At 44.1% G+C, this 17,697-nt stretch overlaps 2 protein-coding genes across 12 annotated transcripts in view; both read left to right on the top strand.

Annotated features, from left to right (window-relative positions):
• Window positions 1-7,131, top strand: part of LOC114893755 (neuroendocrine secretory protein 55) — a 56,939-nt gene extending 49,808 nt beyond the window's left edge. The window contains exons 2-3 of the mRNA XM_029219480.1: window positions 2,854-2,926; window positions 6,874-7,131. The gene's annotated coding sequence lies outside the window, so the exon portion shown is untranslated. The remainder of the gene's footprint in view (window positions 1-2,853; window positions 2,927-6,873) is intronic.
• The window catches only part of LOC114893754 (guanine nucleotide-binding protein G(s) subunit alpha), a 67,270-nt gene extending 49,791 nt beyond the window's left edge, over window positions 1-17,479 (top strand). For 5 of the 11 annotated variants that reach the window (XM_029219471.1, XM_029219469.1, XM_029219467.1 and 2 more), the window contains 12 exons: window positions 2,854-2,926; window positions 5,866-5,910; window positions 10,111-10,165; window positions 10,252-10,371; window positions 12,095-12,192; window positions 15,409-15,463; window positions 15,601-15,674; window positions 15,814-15,872; window positions 15,981-16,101; window positions 16,268-16,398; window positions 16,617-16,684; window positions 16,961-17,479. In XM_029219471.1, the coding sequence (XP_029075304.1) occupies window positions 2,854-2,926; window positions 5,866-5,910; window positions 10,111-10,165; window positions 10,252-10,371; window positions 12,095-12,192; window positions 15,409-15,463; window positions 15,601-15,674; window positions 15,814-15,872; window positions 15,981-16,101; window positions 16,268-16,398; window positions 16,617-16,684; window positions 16,961-17,107 (1,046 nt within the window). In that variant the 3' untranslated portion in view covers window positions 17,108-17,479. Of the gene's footprint in view, window positions 1-6; window positions 2,927-5,865; window positions 5,911-9,082; window positions 9,086-10,107; window positions 10,166-10,251; window positions 10,372-12,094; window positions 12,193-15,408; window positions 15,464-15,600; window positions 15,675-15,813; window positions 15,873-15,980; window positions 16,102-16,267; window positions 16,399-16,616; window positions 16,685-16,960 lie in introns of those variants that run through there. The other 6 variants (XM_029219470.1, XM_029219472.1, XM_029219473.1 and 3 more) reach the window with 6 other exon arrangements.
• Window positions 17,480-17,697: the final 218 nt, after the last annotated feature.

The following is a 17,697-nucleotide window of genomic DNA, read 5'->3' as shown; positions in this document are numbered from 1 at the left end:
AAAAAAAAAAAAAAATGGAGTTAGTACTCTAAGTGCCCAGTGAAGCCAAATGACACGTCATTTTACAGTATGACCTTTTTTCCCCTTCCAGATATGCAGGCTCTTTGAAAAGCAAAGAAGAGAATTAACTGTAGCAGCTGCCGCCCCCCCCAAACCATTAACACACACACACACTTTCCTGTTAGTCGGCCACATTGAGAGTGCTTTGTGAAAAAAATGGAAAGAAAAAAAAAAAAGACATGCACAAATCAGAACTGGAAAATGACATTTGTCTGTAAATGGCTTCTTGGTCTGGAAATGGCGTGGTTTTTTTTGTCCTTTTCAAGGTGGGAGGGGGATTGAGAATGCTTTAAGGAAAAGACTTTTTTTCCAGGTGGAAGGAGATGAGACTACATTAGTTGTTTGTCAAGTGACATTTGGTTGTTTGGTTTGGGGTTTTCTCTTTTGATTGCGGTTTTTCCTCTTTGGCCAAAAAAAAAAAACGCGGGTGGGGGGGTGTGTGAACTCTAAGGAGATGGCCTTTTCCCCTTTTGTCTTAAAGGTGCTGCTTTGGGAAAATCAAACAAAAGCATAAAAGAAATTGTTGAAATAACCAGAAGAATTACACAAGCATTAATTAGTATGGAAGTTTTCCACTTCCTTAGTAATTTGGCTATCTGAGTTAATTTGTGAATTTGCTAGGTTAAGACCTAGTTCATGGTCACATATCAACAGAACAGCTTGATTATGAAGAATAAAATGTAAAGGGCTGTTTTTTCTTTGTGGTGGCGTCTGCTTTGCTTTTTTTTTTTTTTGGATGGGTCACGTCTTTGTTCTCCTGGGTCCAGATTTATGTAAAGCAGAAAATTAAGTGAAAATAAGTCCCTTTGGTGTGTGTTTATGCATTTGCAATTACAATAATTAAATGGTACGTATGTTGAGGTGTCGTCAAAAACTTATAAAGGTGGAACTATGCTATGTGAATGTTAATGTGCCATGTAATTTGATTTCAAAGTATAAGCCTAGAAAAGTCTAGAATCTTTCCTAGGAACACTCCTGCTATCTGAATACTAATTTAAAACAAGTGTGATGTTAATGGTACCTTAAATTTCTAACAGCCTTGCACGGAGATCACAAAGTCTTCACTTGAGACTGTTGCTCTGAACACACCTGGCATCACTGGGCTAGCCTTTCCCAGGTGTCCTAGCCCTATTACCATAATTTATTGAAGGCTCTGGCATATGGGGGTCTGCAGCCCAAGGCAGTGCCACACATTTTGCATCTTTAAATCGTGATTCTCACCAAATGATGCCCCCCCCACGCAAAAGAGGAAAAGTAGTGATGCCCAGAATCCTCTTTTTTAATTTAATGATATGAAATCTGAGTGAATTACAGTATCACAAAAGATCTTGCAGTAATTTTTCAGTCCAATTCTCTAACTTCCTAAATGTGGAAACTGAGGCACGGACCTGTTTGTGCCCGTAAAGAGAGGTGATACACACTTGAACACGAGAGTGTTGGAGGTTCTGATTAAGATTTATGTACTCTCTTCATGGAATCTCTTAATCGTACCTTTAATATTTTAATTTATGAGAGTTAGGCTCATTAAGATAGAATGTTTGCTTTGAAATCAATGTTTCTGTGGAAACTGATTTTAACTTTTTACAGATATTGATTACAGCCTCGTGAAAAGGCAAGAGAAGGAGGAATGCTTTGCTCTCTGGGCAGTAAAACAAAACAATTAATAAAAGTAAAAGTGAAAAAGAGGACTAAAAAACCAAACAGGTTTGTGCTTGAGGAGGACAAAAATTGTCCCCTCAGGGTTAGTTGTTGGAGAGAGTATCCATTTGCAAAAACAGAAAATGAGAAACTAGCAATCCTCCTTCTAGCTTGGTGGAGCTGTGTTTTTTCCATAAAATATGTTTTTACAAATGAAAGGTGGTTTAAAATGGGGGCACGTGCCCCCTCTAGCTCTGTTCGTTGGGAAGGGCTTGGAATCTTTGAAAATTCAGTGGTTCCCAGGAATATTTTCCCTTCTGATTAAAGTCCTGCCCTTTTAACATGCTAATAGGGTAGTTCTCAAGCCCTGTATTTAATATTTTAATGTGTTTCTCGAGAAGGTGACAGCAAATCAATGGTGTCCCCCCCCCATGGTTGTTGTATCCAGAGTTTATCTTTAGAAAAACAAAAGTTAGCAGGAAAAGGGGGAGGGGCGTGGAGAAGTGGATAAAATGTAATAGTATGGGGCTTAGGGGTTGATTTTTCAGTAGCCCAGGGGGCGAGAACCCTGCAGAGAAGGCAGCAGCCTTGAGAAAACGTTGAAGAGGCAGTCGCTGCGTCAGTACGTGATCTGGGGGCGCCTGCAGGGCCGGGGCATTGTTTTGTGAATACTGGGGTATTTTAACCATGAAACATCTGACGAGCAGTGAATTATGTGGCCGTATACATTAATGTGTACATTTTTACCAGTGAACGCTCATAGTTCAAACATCCAGTTTCATGGCTTTAACAGCAATTTTCTTGACCCCCCCCCCTCCCATGACAGAATTGCGTCATTCTTTCTTTGCCCCTTTGCCCGCCCCACAAATTTTAAGGCAAACAAAAGGAAAAAGAAAAAGAAAACAAAACACCTAAACAAACCAAAACCTTTCATTCTTGTTTGTTGTTCTGACGGTGGAATACTGCAGGTACACACAAAGTTGGATGTTTATTTCATTTTCTCTGCGTCGAAATGTCAAGGAAAATTGCAAGTCTCTTGTTTGTTTTTTGTGTGTTGCTTCTATGGAGAAAACGGCAGTCCTCTTTCTCTCTCCTCCCTACCCAAAGTGTGTAAAATGCCTCCCTCTTAACCTGAGACTTACTTTCATTTTCTAGGTGCTGGAGAATCTGGTAAAAGCACCATCGTGAAGCAAATGAGGATCCTGCATGTTAATGGGTTTAATGGAGAGTAAGTGTCAAATCTGTGGCAAGGGCACAGGCAGAGTAACACATTGGATACTAACCTTTAGGAAGTTTAGGTAGCTTTTGGGGGCTGGGCAACGTCCGCTTGAATTTTTTCAGCCTACATGTTAGAAAATCCAGGGAAGAGCTCTTCAGGGGTTGTTCTCCTCTCCCTCCTTTTACTCTTTGGTGCAGCAACGAAACAGTAATAATAATAAAGCCCCAGTGTTGGCCCTGTGACGGGTCTGCGGCAGATTTTGGTGCAGTGGGTCTCAGACATAGCTGACTCTGGCCGTGGCCACCCTTTTGCCTGGTGACACTGACCACTGCAGAGACGCCCCCCGCCCCCAAGCACATTTCAGCGCAATGCACCAGTGCAGGATGTTGTAAACTACTAGGGAAACATGGTTTCAATAATATTCTCACATAAAACTAAGTTGGAAGAGTCAGCCCTTGTTCGTAATTCCTCATTCCCCACCCTTCACCCCCTTTGGAATTACCATGGGTAGATCATTGCTTCCCTTTTTAAAAATCGATGGTCTTGCCTAAAGAAAATAAAAAGGAGACGTTTAAATGATGGAAAGGCTGGGAGTTGGGCACTTCCGGCCAGACCAAGAGATACTTTTGCCTTTGAAAAGTCCTTCAGGGCATTTTGCTATAGGACAATGTGACAATACCGCAGTGAGAATAAAGATGAAAGGAGAATGCCTATATCAGGGATGTAAAAGACGGGCATGGCGTTCTACTTGCCAAGAAGGATGCAAATAAGGGGCACAAGTCTCCCCAGACCCAGACTCTGTTTTCACGGGGGTGAGAGCAGTTAACCTCACTAGATTACAAACACCTGAAGCCACTAGTTTGCAGTTAGTAGTTGGTTAGCAATCCTATTCCCTTTCTTAAACCTGGATTCAATTGAAAGTTGCCTTCCCCCTTGGTTTCAAAAGGGAAGATTGAGTCAAAGGGGCATAGTTTAATTCAATTGTGCACCCAAAACAAACCAGTTAAAAAAAAAAAGTTACTGTCGCCTACTAAGGGGGGGGCGTGACAAAGATGAATTTTATCACCTTTCAGAGGTAAAAGAACTGAGCTGAAGGCAGTTTATGGAAAACAGGCTCTTTATGGAAAATTCTAGAATTTCTTAGACCAAATAAGGGGGGGGTGGAGAAAAGGATGACATCACCCATACAAATGGACATTTTAGTTTAGGATGCTTTTTAAGCTTTAAAATTCAGAGGGATGGACTATTAACTTTATGAATGGCTCCTGATGAGTTACCGATATGCACATACATGCTGTTAATTAGTCAGTTCACTTGTCACAAACCAGTTCTGAAATTCTCAATTTCTGAAGCCTTGCCACCAGAGTTGCCATCCGTCAATTAAAACAAAAAACCTGAAATAGGCTTCTTGCTATGATTTTGTAATCTAAAGAAAAATCTTGCATAATTTTCCCCCCTGCAACTTGCTGGGGAGAGCTTCTTCATGAGGCTAGTTAAGCAAAAATAATTTGACCATGTACCCTCTAGATAAATATTTTGATTAAAACTGGACATGGCTCGAATTTTTTAAAAGGATGCAGCAGCCACTGTTTACCTTAGCTCGAGTCCAATAGAAGATAGGACATCCTTGACATAATTAAAGTTTTATTACTCTGCAGATTGCCCTAAAATTTTTGAATTTTTAGGGAAAGGATTCTCCTCCCTAAGTGAGCCCGTTTGTAATGCAGACGAGGCATTTAAACCAGAACTTCTCTTTTCTATTTTTTCAAAAGAGGAAGCGACATTCCCAGTTTGCCTGCTTTGTAGAGGAAGCCATAGGTAATCTCCGAGGATGTTAAATTTAGCCCGTGAAAGTGACATACAGGGGAATTCTTTACGTGAGTTTAGAAACCTTATTTTTATCTTGTCCAACTGAGCCTCCTTTTTTCTTTTTCCTCGCTGTGGTATTGTAACAAAAGCGGTTTCCTTTTCCACTAGGAATTCCCTGTGAAGTGGGGACATCCGTCCACGAAAGGGTGTTTTGTGTGGTGCAGGGTCTCTCCCTCCTTCCTCCATAAATGTGCGCTTTGTCAGGGCTGGGCTGAGCTATTACATTTGCCTTAACCGTCCGCAGACTGCTGTGCCAAGTACATCTGCAGAGTAACATGTCATTAATCTGACCTTCAGAAATACAGAGGTCAAATGCGGATTTTCCTAACACAACGCTAACTCTCTATCTTACATTAAAAAAAAAAAAAGCGCCATTAACACTGATTGAGCTAATAAGCTAATCAAGTACAAACCCACGTAGACAGCTTGAGCCATCTTGCCCGTCCCATCTTCAAGGAGGATTTCCTACCATTCATGAAGATTGGGTTTTGGGGGGTGGGGAGGGTTGGTGGTAGTGGGTGGGTTTTATTCTTTTTATTTTTTGTTGCCTTATGGTCCAGGCACACTTTTAATTGATGACAGTTTATGGGGAGCAATTATATAGAAATAACATATGTAGTTTCCCGACTACAAAAAGGGAGGAAATTAATATTGGCACCAGGAAATCATGGGCCAAAAGCACCCATGTCTGTGTTCAGATGCAACATGGTGAAGATTGACGTCTGGGACAATCAGGGGCCTTATGCGCTGCTGTATTCTCCAAAGAATTGTGAGATAAATCACTGCTTTAGCTCCCTGATGCATGTACGTTTAGTGAAAGCACAAGAAAATAATTATCCGTCTCTTCTGTACCCGACGGGAGTCCCCAGAGGACTCTGCTAATACTGCAGCGAAGGTGTGGAATTCTTCCCTCTACGGCTTGTAGTCTCGGTAGACATTCCAATTTAGCCAGAAAGGCGACCTAAGAATTAACGGGAGGATGGTGGCCATTTGTTTAGGAATGTAGAGAGGCTGTGTGGGGTTTTTGTGAAATTGCGGTGCCTTGCAGATTAGGTGAGCTTTCAATCTCTCTTTAAAAGGGGCGGCGAAGAGGACCCGCAGGCCGCAAGGAGCAACAGCGATGGGTAGGCACATTCAAAAACAGAGAAACTTCTTCACACGCACATTTGACACACACGAAGGTCATACTGGGAAACTGAGGACACAGAGACCCGGGAAGAAAACCAAAATCATTTAAGGGCCATCATTCATCTTGGTATATGTCTGCAAACAGCATCATTTCTTAACATTTCAGAGCAAGTGAAGTGCAAAACAATTTTTTTTGGCCAACCTTAAAGTATAATTAGATCCAGCTGGGGGAAGGCTATAGATTTCGACTTTAGACGATCAGTTTAGGGTTTTTCTACAATTGATGTTTTTCCATATGGTTTCTATCCTCCCCCCCAACCCCCCAGCTCACCATTTGAATTGGCTACTTTTAAAACTGGCTACTTGTTTTTAAAACTACTAAATTTCATCTATCTAGTGGTTGGTCTGATTTTAAAATTTCAGACCTCCGGGGGGGGGGGGTTTTTTTTTTTTTTTTTTTTTAACCTCTATTAAAATACGTGGTGCCTCACTGTCCTTAATTTTGGGAAAACAAAATGCCGAGGAGGAGGGGAGGTCGTTGTTGAGAATGATCTCGAAAAGCCTCTGGTCTTTTTAAAATTGTCAACTTTATTTTAACCCAAGGCACTTTATGTTAGCTAATGGACAGGAAATTAATGATGGCCTCCATCTTTTTCCATTCATTATCAAATTATTTTTTTTCTTCACTTCCTGCATCCGCACTGCCCATCACGCCCGTGCGTGCGCGCACACACGCGCACACACGCACACACACGCATGCCAGGTAACCCTCTGAGCACTGCTTTGCTTATTCAGCAGTGGGGGAGCAGCTATTTCTCCTGAGAACATGCAGAGCCGACTGACCTAGCCTAGGGCATCTCAAAGAAATAGCTTCTGTGGCCTGGGAGGGGAGGGGCAAAGGATACTGGGGGGGTCGGGACCAAGTAACTGACACATGTTTGTTCATCTGTTTTTTTTAGACAATAATACCCCTAGATGTTGGCTTCAGTGTCTCATCTTCCCGGCTATGTCCTATCACACTTTGCATGCTGGAATTGCCCGTCTTAGGAACTTCTAATAAGAATACTATTCTGTTGGGGAGGGGGGAGGGGGCCCTACCACCTAATCTCTAAAGATAACAACAACAAAAAAAAAACCAAAAAAAAAAAAAGAATCCCTAATTGACAAAAATGTAGTGTATCAGCTATCCAAGGCATCTACGTAAAAAGTGATTGACAGCTTACTGTACCAGAAGTCGGCATCTGAGAGCTATGACACATCTTTACTGAGCCACCTACTGTGTACTAGATGCTATGCTAGACCCCTGAACCCTTCTAATACCTACTAACAGCCTGCTCTTCTATCTGTGACTCTGTTCTACAAGTAGAAATAAGTATTAACATATGTGATAAATAAAACTTATCTGCATGTCTCAGCAATCCCTGTATCTTGCGTCTGTCTTCTGTCTTTTCCCACCAAAGGGAAAAAAGAAAGGCATAAAGATAAAAAAAGGTATAGAACTTAGTACGACATAGCCTTCCCCTAATACTTAGCTGAAGGGGGGGGAGCGGGGTGGGCAGCTCTTAGAATTCAAACCTAGCGTAGAAAGCAGCCCTGATCTGCTTTATACATGGAGGGGGTGGGGGTGGGGGAGAAGCTACAATAGCCTATAAGTACTTCCAGCCCCCATTTTCCAGTCCATCAGAATTCTAGCAACTGATACACAATTTGGCTTTGTTAAGTAGCTTAGAGACATCTGAGGAATTTTCTCCGAATGTCACCATCAACATTAAGTTCATTAAGCGATAGTAAAAATTATGATAAACCTGCCAGCCCCCAGAATCATAGCTCCATCTACAGAGTAACTGCTTCAATGGAGGAATTTTTATGTTTTAGTATTACACGCCCGAATTAGATTTTAGATTTCTATTTTAGCTGTTTTGTACTTGATATACTCCCACACCTATTCACATACGTAGATGAATACTGAACACGTTCTCAGAATATCCGTATTTAAGACTGGAAGTTTTCCAATTAACATACTACTACTTAGACCAAAATATCAAACTGAATGAAAGCATCAGGTTTCTGGCAATAACTTTGCTCTTGCTCTTTGGTCATCTGGGTATAAAATACCCGGACATATCTAATTTTAACTCTGGTGGGACCATAAAAACCAGGTTAAAGGCTCTCAGTACCATGGAAATGGAGCTTGTTTCTAATGAATGGGAATGGATTTGTCCTATGGGGTTTTGACTTTGAATTCCTGGGTGAACGTTAGGGACAAACACGTGTCCTTTTAGAACTCCAACGTCTTAAATACCTGATTCAGACTGTAGCACCAAGTCTGGACACGATTAGTAATTTTCAGAAACGTACGAAGCAGAATAGCCCCACAGAGAGGGGTCGGGACACTCGCCCTTTAAGCCTAGGGTCGTTGCGTTAAGAGTCTGGGGGCTTGGGGCACGGACCCCACTCTCCTGGTTGGCAGCACAGCTTTCATATCCGTGCGTGGAGTTCTCCCGACCATGAGGGGGTTCCTGGTACCATCTGTCGCCCCACACCCTCAGCCCGTGATGAGCACAGCGCCTCTAAACCAGCTCCTGATTCCGGTGTGAGAGGGGCGGGGTCTCAAAGGCTAGTTTGCCCCTGGGGTAGGGATGAAATGCGATGAGATCATTCAGAAAACGAGGGCCCACCCCTCAAACGAATATGCAAGGAAAGGCCAGGCTCTTGAGGGGGCGGGGCTCTTGCAGGAGAGCACGTGACATCCCCCATCCCCCACCGCCGTGGTCCCCCGACCCGAGAGCCACCTCCCCACGTCACATGCTGACCTCCCCCCTGGGCTGCACTTTGCTGTTACCCGCCCCCCTCCGCCCCCACCCCGCGTGTCCTCCGCATTAATGTCCTGTCGTGTTCTGCCTTGAGGGGCTACGTGTTTAATTTCTACCTCCATCGCACGACCCTTGGGCAGTTAACCCCGTGAATACGTCAAAAATTGGGACTCTCTTTAAAGACATTTCTTTAAAAATCCCGGCAAGAAAAACGTAAACTCTGTCTCCCCCTCTGTCGTCCTGCCTCTGTCACTCAGACCCTCCCTCCCTCCCTCAGCCTCAGTTCCCTCCTCTGTGAGGACAGCACCTTAGGTCCTCGTGACGGTGCTGTCACACCCCAGGGCCCAATACGCAGTAGGTGTGTCATGGCTGTGGGTTCAGTACCCCATCCCACCCCCCAAACCAAGAGGTGACGCCTGGGCAGTAGAGTGGCAAGACTTACACCCTGAGCAAGAGGTCCTTAACCCCTAAAAACACAAACCCGAGAATGTTCCCTGGCTGTGCCTGTGATGAAGGACAGTGTCTGAAAGACACAGGGGGACAAACAACGTCAGGGGACCACAGAGCCAAAGGGCGTGGCCTTTATCTGTGGTCCCAGGGACCCTGAATGTAGATGGTTCCACAGCTACACACAGGCCGTCCCAGGTGCCTAAGTTAAAATCAATAAGCAACAAACGCTAACCTCTACTTAACGGAGGGACATGAGCCACACCGCCTCCCTCCCCTCCCCCCAATAAATCCCAGATCATAAAGCCTTCCGGGGGCAGAACGTTATTTTACCTTATTCACATCGAGGGATCGATCTGTATTAACATCATCAACTAGGAATGTCATCCACTGCTGCTGGCTGCAGTGACTACTGAAATAAAAATAAATAGGGCCCCAAAGCCCTCAAATCTGTAATTAACACCACCACCTGCATTTCATCCACTGGTTGTCCGTGTGCTCATCCAGTGACTGAGGAAGCCCCAAGGCACACCTTGAACTTTTCCCCCTCCCAACCCCACCCCCAAAGCAGGGATGCTAGCAAGGGCCAGTAGGAACCTTTTCGGAAGTGCTGGTGCGCGGTGTGGGCCTCAAGAAAATGGAAGCACCCCTGAATAGTGATGAGCCAGCCCCCACTTCTGGTACAGTAGCCTTGATCCTTATCTAGATGCCGACTTGGTAATCTGCCCCAATTGGGCGTGTCCTCAGGACACAGTCTGGGAGGTTATCATTTGAAACCACCTTTATTCACGAACCTCCAACCTCTGCACCGATCTGAACCCACCACTCCTTCAAGAACAGAATACTATTTTAGTTGGAAAATCGTGATTGAAGCGACACTGTGAGTCAGCGTGATGCAATATGATTTTTTTTTTTTCCTTTTCAATCCCACTGTAGTGAGAAGGCAACCAAAGTGCAGGACATCAAAAACAACCTGAAAGAGGCCATTGAAGTACGTGCCTGGTCCTTTTTGTCATTCTTTTAGCCTCCCTGTCAGACAGCGCTGTTCCCCTGACCGCTTTGCTCCGTCATTTTCAGACCATCGTGGCCGCCATGAGCAACCTGGTGCCCCCTGTGGAGCTGGCCAACCCCGAGAACCAGTTCAGAGTGGACTACATTCTGAGCGTGATGAACGTGCCAGACTTTGACTTCCCTCCCGTAAGCTAAGCCCGTGCCCCTTCCCACCCCACACACCCCCTGGGATGTCCCCCGCACAGGCACGCTGCCAGCAAAACCCATTTCTGTGATATTGATAGGAAAAATAATCATTAGAGCTTTGGTCAAGATGGATGAGCGAATTTCTGTCACCCCTCGTGAGTCTTGGCTCGCCCGTCCCCACAAGTAAACATCACAGTTCAGTACTACAGTTCTCGCTGTATTAGACTGTAAATCTTTATGAGAAAAAGTCATGAGTTGTGGCAGCCTTAATTATTCCCTTATACACATCTTGTGACAAACTGTTAAGTATGGCACACAAATGCTAATTGTCTAGCTAATCGAGAATATCCTAAGATACCAAGGAATGCAGAAATGAGGTGCCAGCTCTGAGTTTTATAAACGGAAGATATTCTCATTTGAAACAATTTGCCATTTAACCTTTATTAAGGTTTTTCTAAAGTCAGTCCTTGTCTTGGGGCAAATGAAGTCTTTTCTCATTATTCAGAAAAAAGAAAGAAAAGACCTTCACCTAAATAAATCATAACCCAGGCACTGTCCTCTATGCACCCTGGCTGGCGTGGACACTGCTTACAAAGATTTGTCTGCTCCATAAAGAACTATTTTTAGGGAACACAAGATTGCCTGTGGCCCAAGCGTATATGTTTTGACCCCTTTGTGGGGGAAGAATAGTTTATAAGAGGGGAACAGGAAACAAGATGGAAAGATGGGCAAGTTTATAAGGCCCAGAAGGAAAAGACTTGTCTACAGCAAAAACAATGACTTATTGTTGCCTTTTGTCAGGCTTTCGTGGGAATTTGTGTTTGTGTATTTTAAATGGGTTTGGCTGCAAACTTCTCCTAGCAAGGAAGCAGTATTAGTAAGTATGGCTAGGTAAATTCTTTTAAATGGAAAAGAAGTCGAGCAGTAAACACAGCACACATAATGCCAAACACAGACTCTTTCATGAGACGTGATTCTGTATTTCTAATAGGAGAAAAAAGGCAGCCCGTTAAAAATACACCAGGACGGTGACCTCTTAAGAGGATCTTCTGTTAGCTGAACTTCACGTTCCTGCCTACTTTTGACCCTTTTCTTGCTGCATTCACATTGCAGAAGAACCTTCTCTTTCCTTTTAAGGGACGAATTGCCCCGATACAATTAAAAATGTTATTCTGTTCAAATGAAATGCGAATCATGGCCTGCTGCCGTTTAGAACCGCGCAGGTCACTTGCTCTTTTGATCGACGGGCATTGATGGGCAAGGTCGGATTTGCCAGCGACTCCCAACCATAATATTTTTTTTTCTAAAATTCAAATAATTTTCCTGGAAGGAAAATTTCGATCCCACCACATCTTCACATATGAAAACGTCTCGTTTCCACGACATGGAATCATACATTGGCGGCGCCTCCTAATGAGTTACTAGTTCTCCTAGATGAGCCGTTGGGTGAGCAAACGTATTCAGTAGTCTACTCTGGCCCCGCCCCCCACTCCAAAAACTATAGGCTGAAAACTACCCAGGAACAGTAATTCACAATAAGAGGACGGCTGGATTCAATTTCTGAATACGTTTAGCACACTGAAGGTCTTTATGAACGCCCATTCCTGAGTTCGCCCCGAAATTGGGAATAAGCACACCCAGGGTTGGTGGCAGAGTGAACTCCGGTCTCATTGACTTGGAGCAGCTCCCGCGTCTAAACCTTCCCTCTCGTGTTCACTTTCAGGAATTCTACGAGCACGCCAAGGCTCTGTGGGAGGACGAGGGGGTGCGTGCCTGCTACGAGCGCTCCAACGAGTACCAGCTCATCGACTGTGCCCAGTAGTGAGTAACCCCGGCTCCACATCCGCACGTGAGATAGGCACACACGGGCGGGCGCACGGAGAGAACCTTACAAACCTCGACTCCCACTTTTCAAGTTACTTGTAAATGAGTTCTTTTCATAGAAGCCAGCCAGTTATTCCCACCTGCGGTTAGAAAGTTCTAGTCTGATTCATTTGTTTTATAAAGCCCTTAATTGCACTTTTTAGTGCGGTGACATTCTTTTTATACAAACAATGCCTGTTAGAGCAAAATGATAATTACCTGCAATAAAGTGACATTCATAATTAGTGAGCTTGAAGTAATTAATTGAATTGACCTCCAAGCGTTTGGGGAGATAGGGCAGCTCTCACACTTTGCATCAGGTAGAAATATTCTATTTTATTGCTGTAATGTAAAAACCTGACAAAGAGGAACAGTGAGGACAAAAATAAGCCTCCTCCTCCTTGGTGACTGATAAGTTGCTTTGCTATTTCTGCTATCAGGTAGGTGACTACAGTAGCTTCCACAGTGCCATATTTCTAGTTCATCTAGAGTCGGGGACTGTGTTGAATTCCATTTCCTATCCTTATTTATTCATTCACACTGGGCCTTAATTCAAGGATGCTCCCCCCATGGCTCCCCCCATGGGGTCCTTGCTCTGTCCTTTCATGGGCTGCCTTCCAGTGGATGTGATAACACAGCTGGAAAGTTGCCTTTTAAATAGTTTATGACCCTCCTCATCCTGTACATAACATAGCAAATATGTGAGGTTCAGAGCCATCAAAAATATTTTAAAGGTATCGTTTGTTTGCTGACGTTGCACAAATGTACTAAGTGGGCTCAGTTATCATTTTCTCAAGTTGGATTGTCTTTTATGACCGGGGGAAGGGCAAGAGAGATTTGTGATATTTTAGCCTCTCTCATGTAAGTAACTGAAACTCACAAACAATTTTGCTATTGAAAATATTAAGTAACCAGGACCAAGGTACCCCGGCTGGCTCACAACAAGCTAAAATCGCATGACGTAGGAGCCCCACGCCGGAGGACCTTATTGTGAAAACCACTCGAATAAACAGGAGGGGGGAAGAGGTGACAGCGCTCAAACAGCAAACGCGAAGCAAGCTCCCCAGAATCCTGTTAGAGACACATCACACAAGCTGATGTTAGGGGCTGTGAAACCTATCAATTTACCTTTCCCTGGCCCTGCTTTCCCATCGAAAATGCATTTGATTATTTTCAGTTGTCACACCTGTAGCTATTTTGTGATTTTTTTTTTTTTTTTTTTTTTTTTTTTTTTTTTAAATATACAAGCAAATCTGTATATTTTTTCAAGGAGCAGAAAAACAGTCCATCTGGGCCAGTCCCTGTGACCCTCCCACCCCCACCCCTTCTTCAACAAAGCCCCTGATTTTCTCAAAAGTTTGAGCTTAAAGCTGGAAGTGCTAATTATAGTAACGCAAAACAAATGGAAATCCTGGAATTGTTTGCCTTTTGTATTTTGGATCCAAGTCAGAAGTACAGGTACAAGATTAGGAGGGTTTAACCATCCCAGTTTTGAGCGCTCTGGAAGTGGGGAGGGTGTAACAACTTCATTGATGAACAGTTAGCCAGTTTTTTTTTTTTTTGAATCTCACACCATTTAAAAGTTGTTTAAGGCAAAATTCAGTTACTCCTGCAACTTTATCTGAAAATGGCAACATTTGCACAATTTATGGAAAGTTTCAAGGGAACTCCAGGGAAAAAGGGAACATAGCTTGAATCTTAGAAAATGTCTTCCCCAGCCCAATGATTAAAGTAGCCCTGCCTCTGCAGTGACCAACGTGTTTCTGGTTCAACGGCCTTTATGTTAAAGTTGAGCTCCTGGTACCTTGCCCGTTCCTTAAGGTGCCTATTTTTATTTGTTGAGCTGGGGTTTGGCTGGCCTTACTCCAGATGTCTCTCTCACAAGATTTGGTGCTGATGATCTATTTATAGAACTGTGGTTCTGTTGCCATGGCAACGTGCTGCAGGCCAGGGCGGCTGGGGAGCTATTTCTGGCCCGGTGCTGTAATGTAAGACTGATTGGGCAAGTCGGTATATCCTCTAAGCCAGACTAACTTTAAACTGGTAAAAAGGAAGGGGCGGGGAGGGGGGGGGAAACCTTATAGAATTTCTTTAAATAGACTTTTCTCTCTTTGTGATTTTTTTCCTGATTAGCCCGCTTTACAATCCAGACCCCTGCCCCCCAAAAAGCTGGTTTTAATATTAACTTTTCACAGTAATTAAATTAGTCCAGTCTTTTAGAAGTTATTTTTCCTAACAGTGTATCTAGTCAGGCAACACAAGCAAGATACTTTTTACTTTGGGAACAGTTATGGCTGTGGAGCGGGAGATAGAAAACACTGCTTTTCCCTCTAAAGCTTTTGCATCACTAATGATGGCCCCTGAGACCGCCCCCGCCCCTCCACTGTACTTGCTCCCTGCCCAGATAAGGGCCCCTAACCTGGATGGCCGTGAGGTTTTTTGAAAACTCAAAGTTTAATATCTGGACTGTTCTATTTCATGGACCAAGTGGAACGGAAGGGAACTTTGTGTCTGTTTCCTGTTCACTGTGGTAAGGGCCAAAAGGGCCCCTTCTTAAAAGTAGAAGGAAGGGATACCCTTTCTGAGTAACTCAATCTTATTTTCATTAGTTCCTTGCTGGGGAGGGGGGGGCGGGGGGAATCCTTGTTTCTTTAAAGTGTGCCATCTTTTTCATTAAAAACAAAAAACAAAAAACTGTGTGGCGTGGAAGGGTACAGTTTTCAAACTACTTGCCATTTTAGTCAAAGGCAAACAATTTGAAAATCTGAATATTTTACTCAGTCTTTATCAAATGGCACAAAATCAGACCTGATTTTGGGCCTTCAGCTAATTGACATGCACAGAACCGGCCTTTTAAGCTTAAAGCAAGACCAGAGCTCTGCACTGACCTGTGCTGTGCCTGTAGGCCAGGGGTCCTGAGAGCCCACCCCGAGCTCCTGGCTCCTAGACCCACTGGTCAGCCAGGTACATTTATCTTAAAGTCTGTTTGCTCTAACCTTTTCTAAGGCATAAGCTTGGACTCATAATGAACACAAGCAAACTCCGCATTGACTTAATGCCAGGTAACTGTGGGGTGATCATTCCCATTTAGCTGGACTTGGCAGAGAGGCAGGAATAGTGGGCGAAGTGGCGTGAGTGCGTGCTCACCCCTGTGCATTTTTCTTTCCCTCCCAGCTTCCTGGACAAGATTGACGTCATCAAGCAGGCTGACTATGTGCCCAGCGACCAGGTATGCACACGGTCTCACAAGCAGAGGACGCAGAGCCTTCTTTCCGAACTAGTCAAGACTTTTGCTCCAGACTGTCAATTATTAATAATGTTTTGGTTGGTTTGGGTGAGATCCCCTGACCTAAGATTTTGTTTTAGGACCTGCTGCGCTGCCGCGTCCTGACCTCTGGAATCTTTGAGACCAAGTTCCAGGTGGATAAAGTCAACTTCCAGTAAGTAAATGGCTCCCTTTTAAAAAAAAAAAAGAGAGAGAGAGAAAGAGAGAGAGATTTCTTGATGTTCCCTCTGGCAGGGAGAATGGTGGACCAGTGTTGGCCCTTGGAGTGACCAGGTGTCATTTCTCTCCTGCAGCATGTTCGATGTGGGCGGCCAGCGTGATGAACGCCGCAAATGGATCCAGTGCTTCAATGGTACGGAAGCCATGGGCTTCTCTGCTCTTTAAGGACATTTTGGTTTTTTCATCGTTAAGGATCATTTTCTCTTCTAACGTGCACTGCTTTTGCTTTCTTGTGCCGAAGATGTGACTGCCATCATCTTCGTGGTTGCCAGCAGCAGCTACAACATGGTCATCCGGGAGGACAACCAGACCAACCGCCTGCAGGAGGCGCTGAACCTCTTCAAGAGCATCTGGAACAACAGGTTTGGGCGGTGACCCCCTGGTCTCCTCCCCACTGATCTCAAGGCCCTGTATTTGCATGGCTAGTAGAAAAGGATCTTGTGCAAGTTCTTGGGCAAGCATCTCAAACCCCTTGCAGAAAGAATCCTTTCTTTTCCTGAGCGTTAAACCTGTGTGTCTCTTTCTTAGATGGCTGCGCACCATCTCTGTGATTCTGTTCCTCAACAAGCAAGATCTGCTCGCTGAGAAAGTCCTTGCTGGAAAATCGAAGATTGAGGACTACTTTCCAGAATTTGCTCGCTACACTACTCCTGAGGATGGTATGTGTGGCCTTCTGCAGTTGATCAGTGCCCCCTTGGTCCTACGGGGTGTCTTGCATATGTTAAAAATTTCTGTTCTGGATTTTTAAAAATGAACATCCTCTAAGAATGGAACCCCCCGCTCCCTCAACCACCACCACACTATAAGGGATCTGTAGGGGGAGCCAAAGAACCTTATTTTAATCACTTAAGTAACAAAATATTTACATTCTTTGCAGCGACTCCCGAGCCCGGAGAGGACCCACGCGTGACCCGGGCCAAGTACTTCATTCGAGATGAATTTCTGGTGAGTAGAGACTGTCTTTGGTTCCCTCTCTCTGCTTGTTCTCTTATTCTTAGGGGTGTAAGTTTCCTTACTTCTAAATTTGGGGATCAAACCATCCAGTTCCTCAGTGTTATTTCATCAATAGTCAGTATGAATTTAGCCTTTGTGCCCCTCAACTTGGGTTTGTTTTAACATAACATCAATGACTGGTGGGCAGTCCTTGGTAGGTGACCCCACTGCCGACAGGGGGACTTACTGGAGAGGCGGCACTGACCGAGTTTCCTTCTGTGCCCACAGAGAATCAGCACTGCTAGTGGAGACGGGCGCCACTATTGCTACCCTCACTTCACCTGCGCTGTGGACACAGAGAACATTCGCCGTGTGTTCAACGACTGCCGTGACATCATCCAGCGCATGCACCTCCGTCAGTATGAGCTGCTCTAAGAAGGGAACTTCCAAATTTAATTAAGGCCTTAAGCACAATTAATTAAAAGTGAAACGTAATTGTACACGCAGTTGATCACCCACCATAGGGCATGATTAACAAAGCAACCTTTCCTTTCCCTCAAGTGATTTTGCGAAACCCCCTTTACCCTTCAGCTTGCTTAAATATTCCAAATTTAGAAAGCTTAAGGCGGCCTACAGAAAAAGATAAAGGAAAAAAAGGCCACAAACGTTCCCTCTCTCTTTAAGTAAGTAAAATAACAGCAGCAAACAGAAATAAAGAAATAAAAGAATAAATGACATAAATGAAACAAATGAAATAAGTATTGTGTTGTGCAGCATTAAAAAAATCAAAATAAAAATTAAATGTGAGCAAAGGATGTGACTCCCGTGAATTATTTGTGGTTTCAAGCAATTATTTGTGGTTTCAAGCAAACACCCATTGTTCAGGGTTTTGACTGCATCAGAAGTTGGGAGGCCCCCGTGGTGAGGTGACAAGGCCCCAAGGTTATAAGTGGGTATAAAATATCGCCACTCTATGTTTTTGTTGACCGAACCTTGGGTTTCTGAAAACAATTTGCAGACGATAC

Source organism: Monodon monoceros, unplaced genomic scaffold (assembly GCF_005190385.1).
Source record: "Monodon monoceros isolate NGI ecotype Baffin Bay Population unplaced genomic scaffold, NGI_Narwhal_1 Super_Scaffold_13, whole genome shotgun sequence".
Classification (NCBI taxonomy): Eukaryota; Metazoa; Chordata; class Mammalia; order Artiodactyla; family Monodontidae; genus Monodon; species Monodon monoceros.
This window is presented reverse-complemented; position numbering and strand designations above follow the sequence as displayed.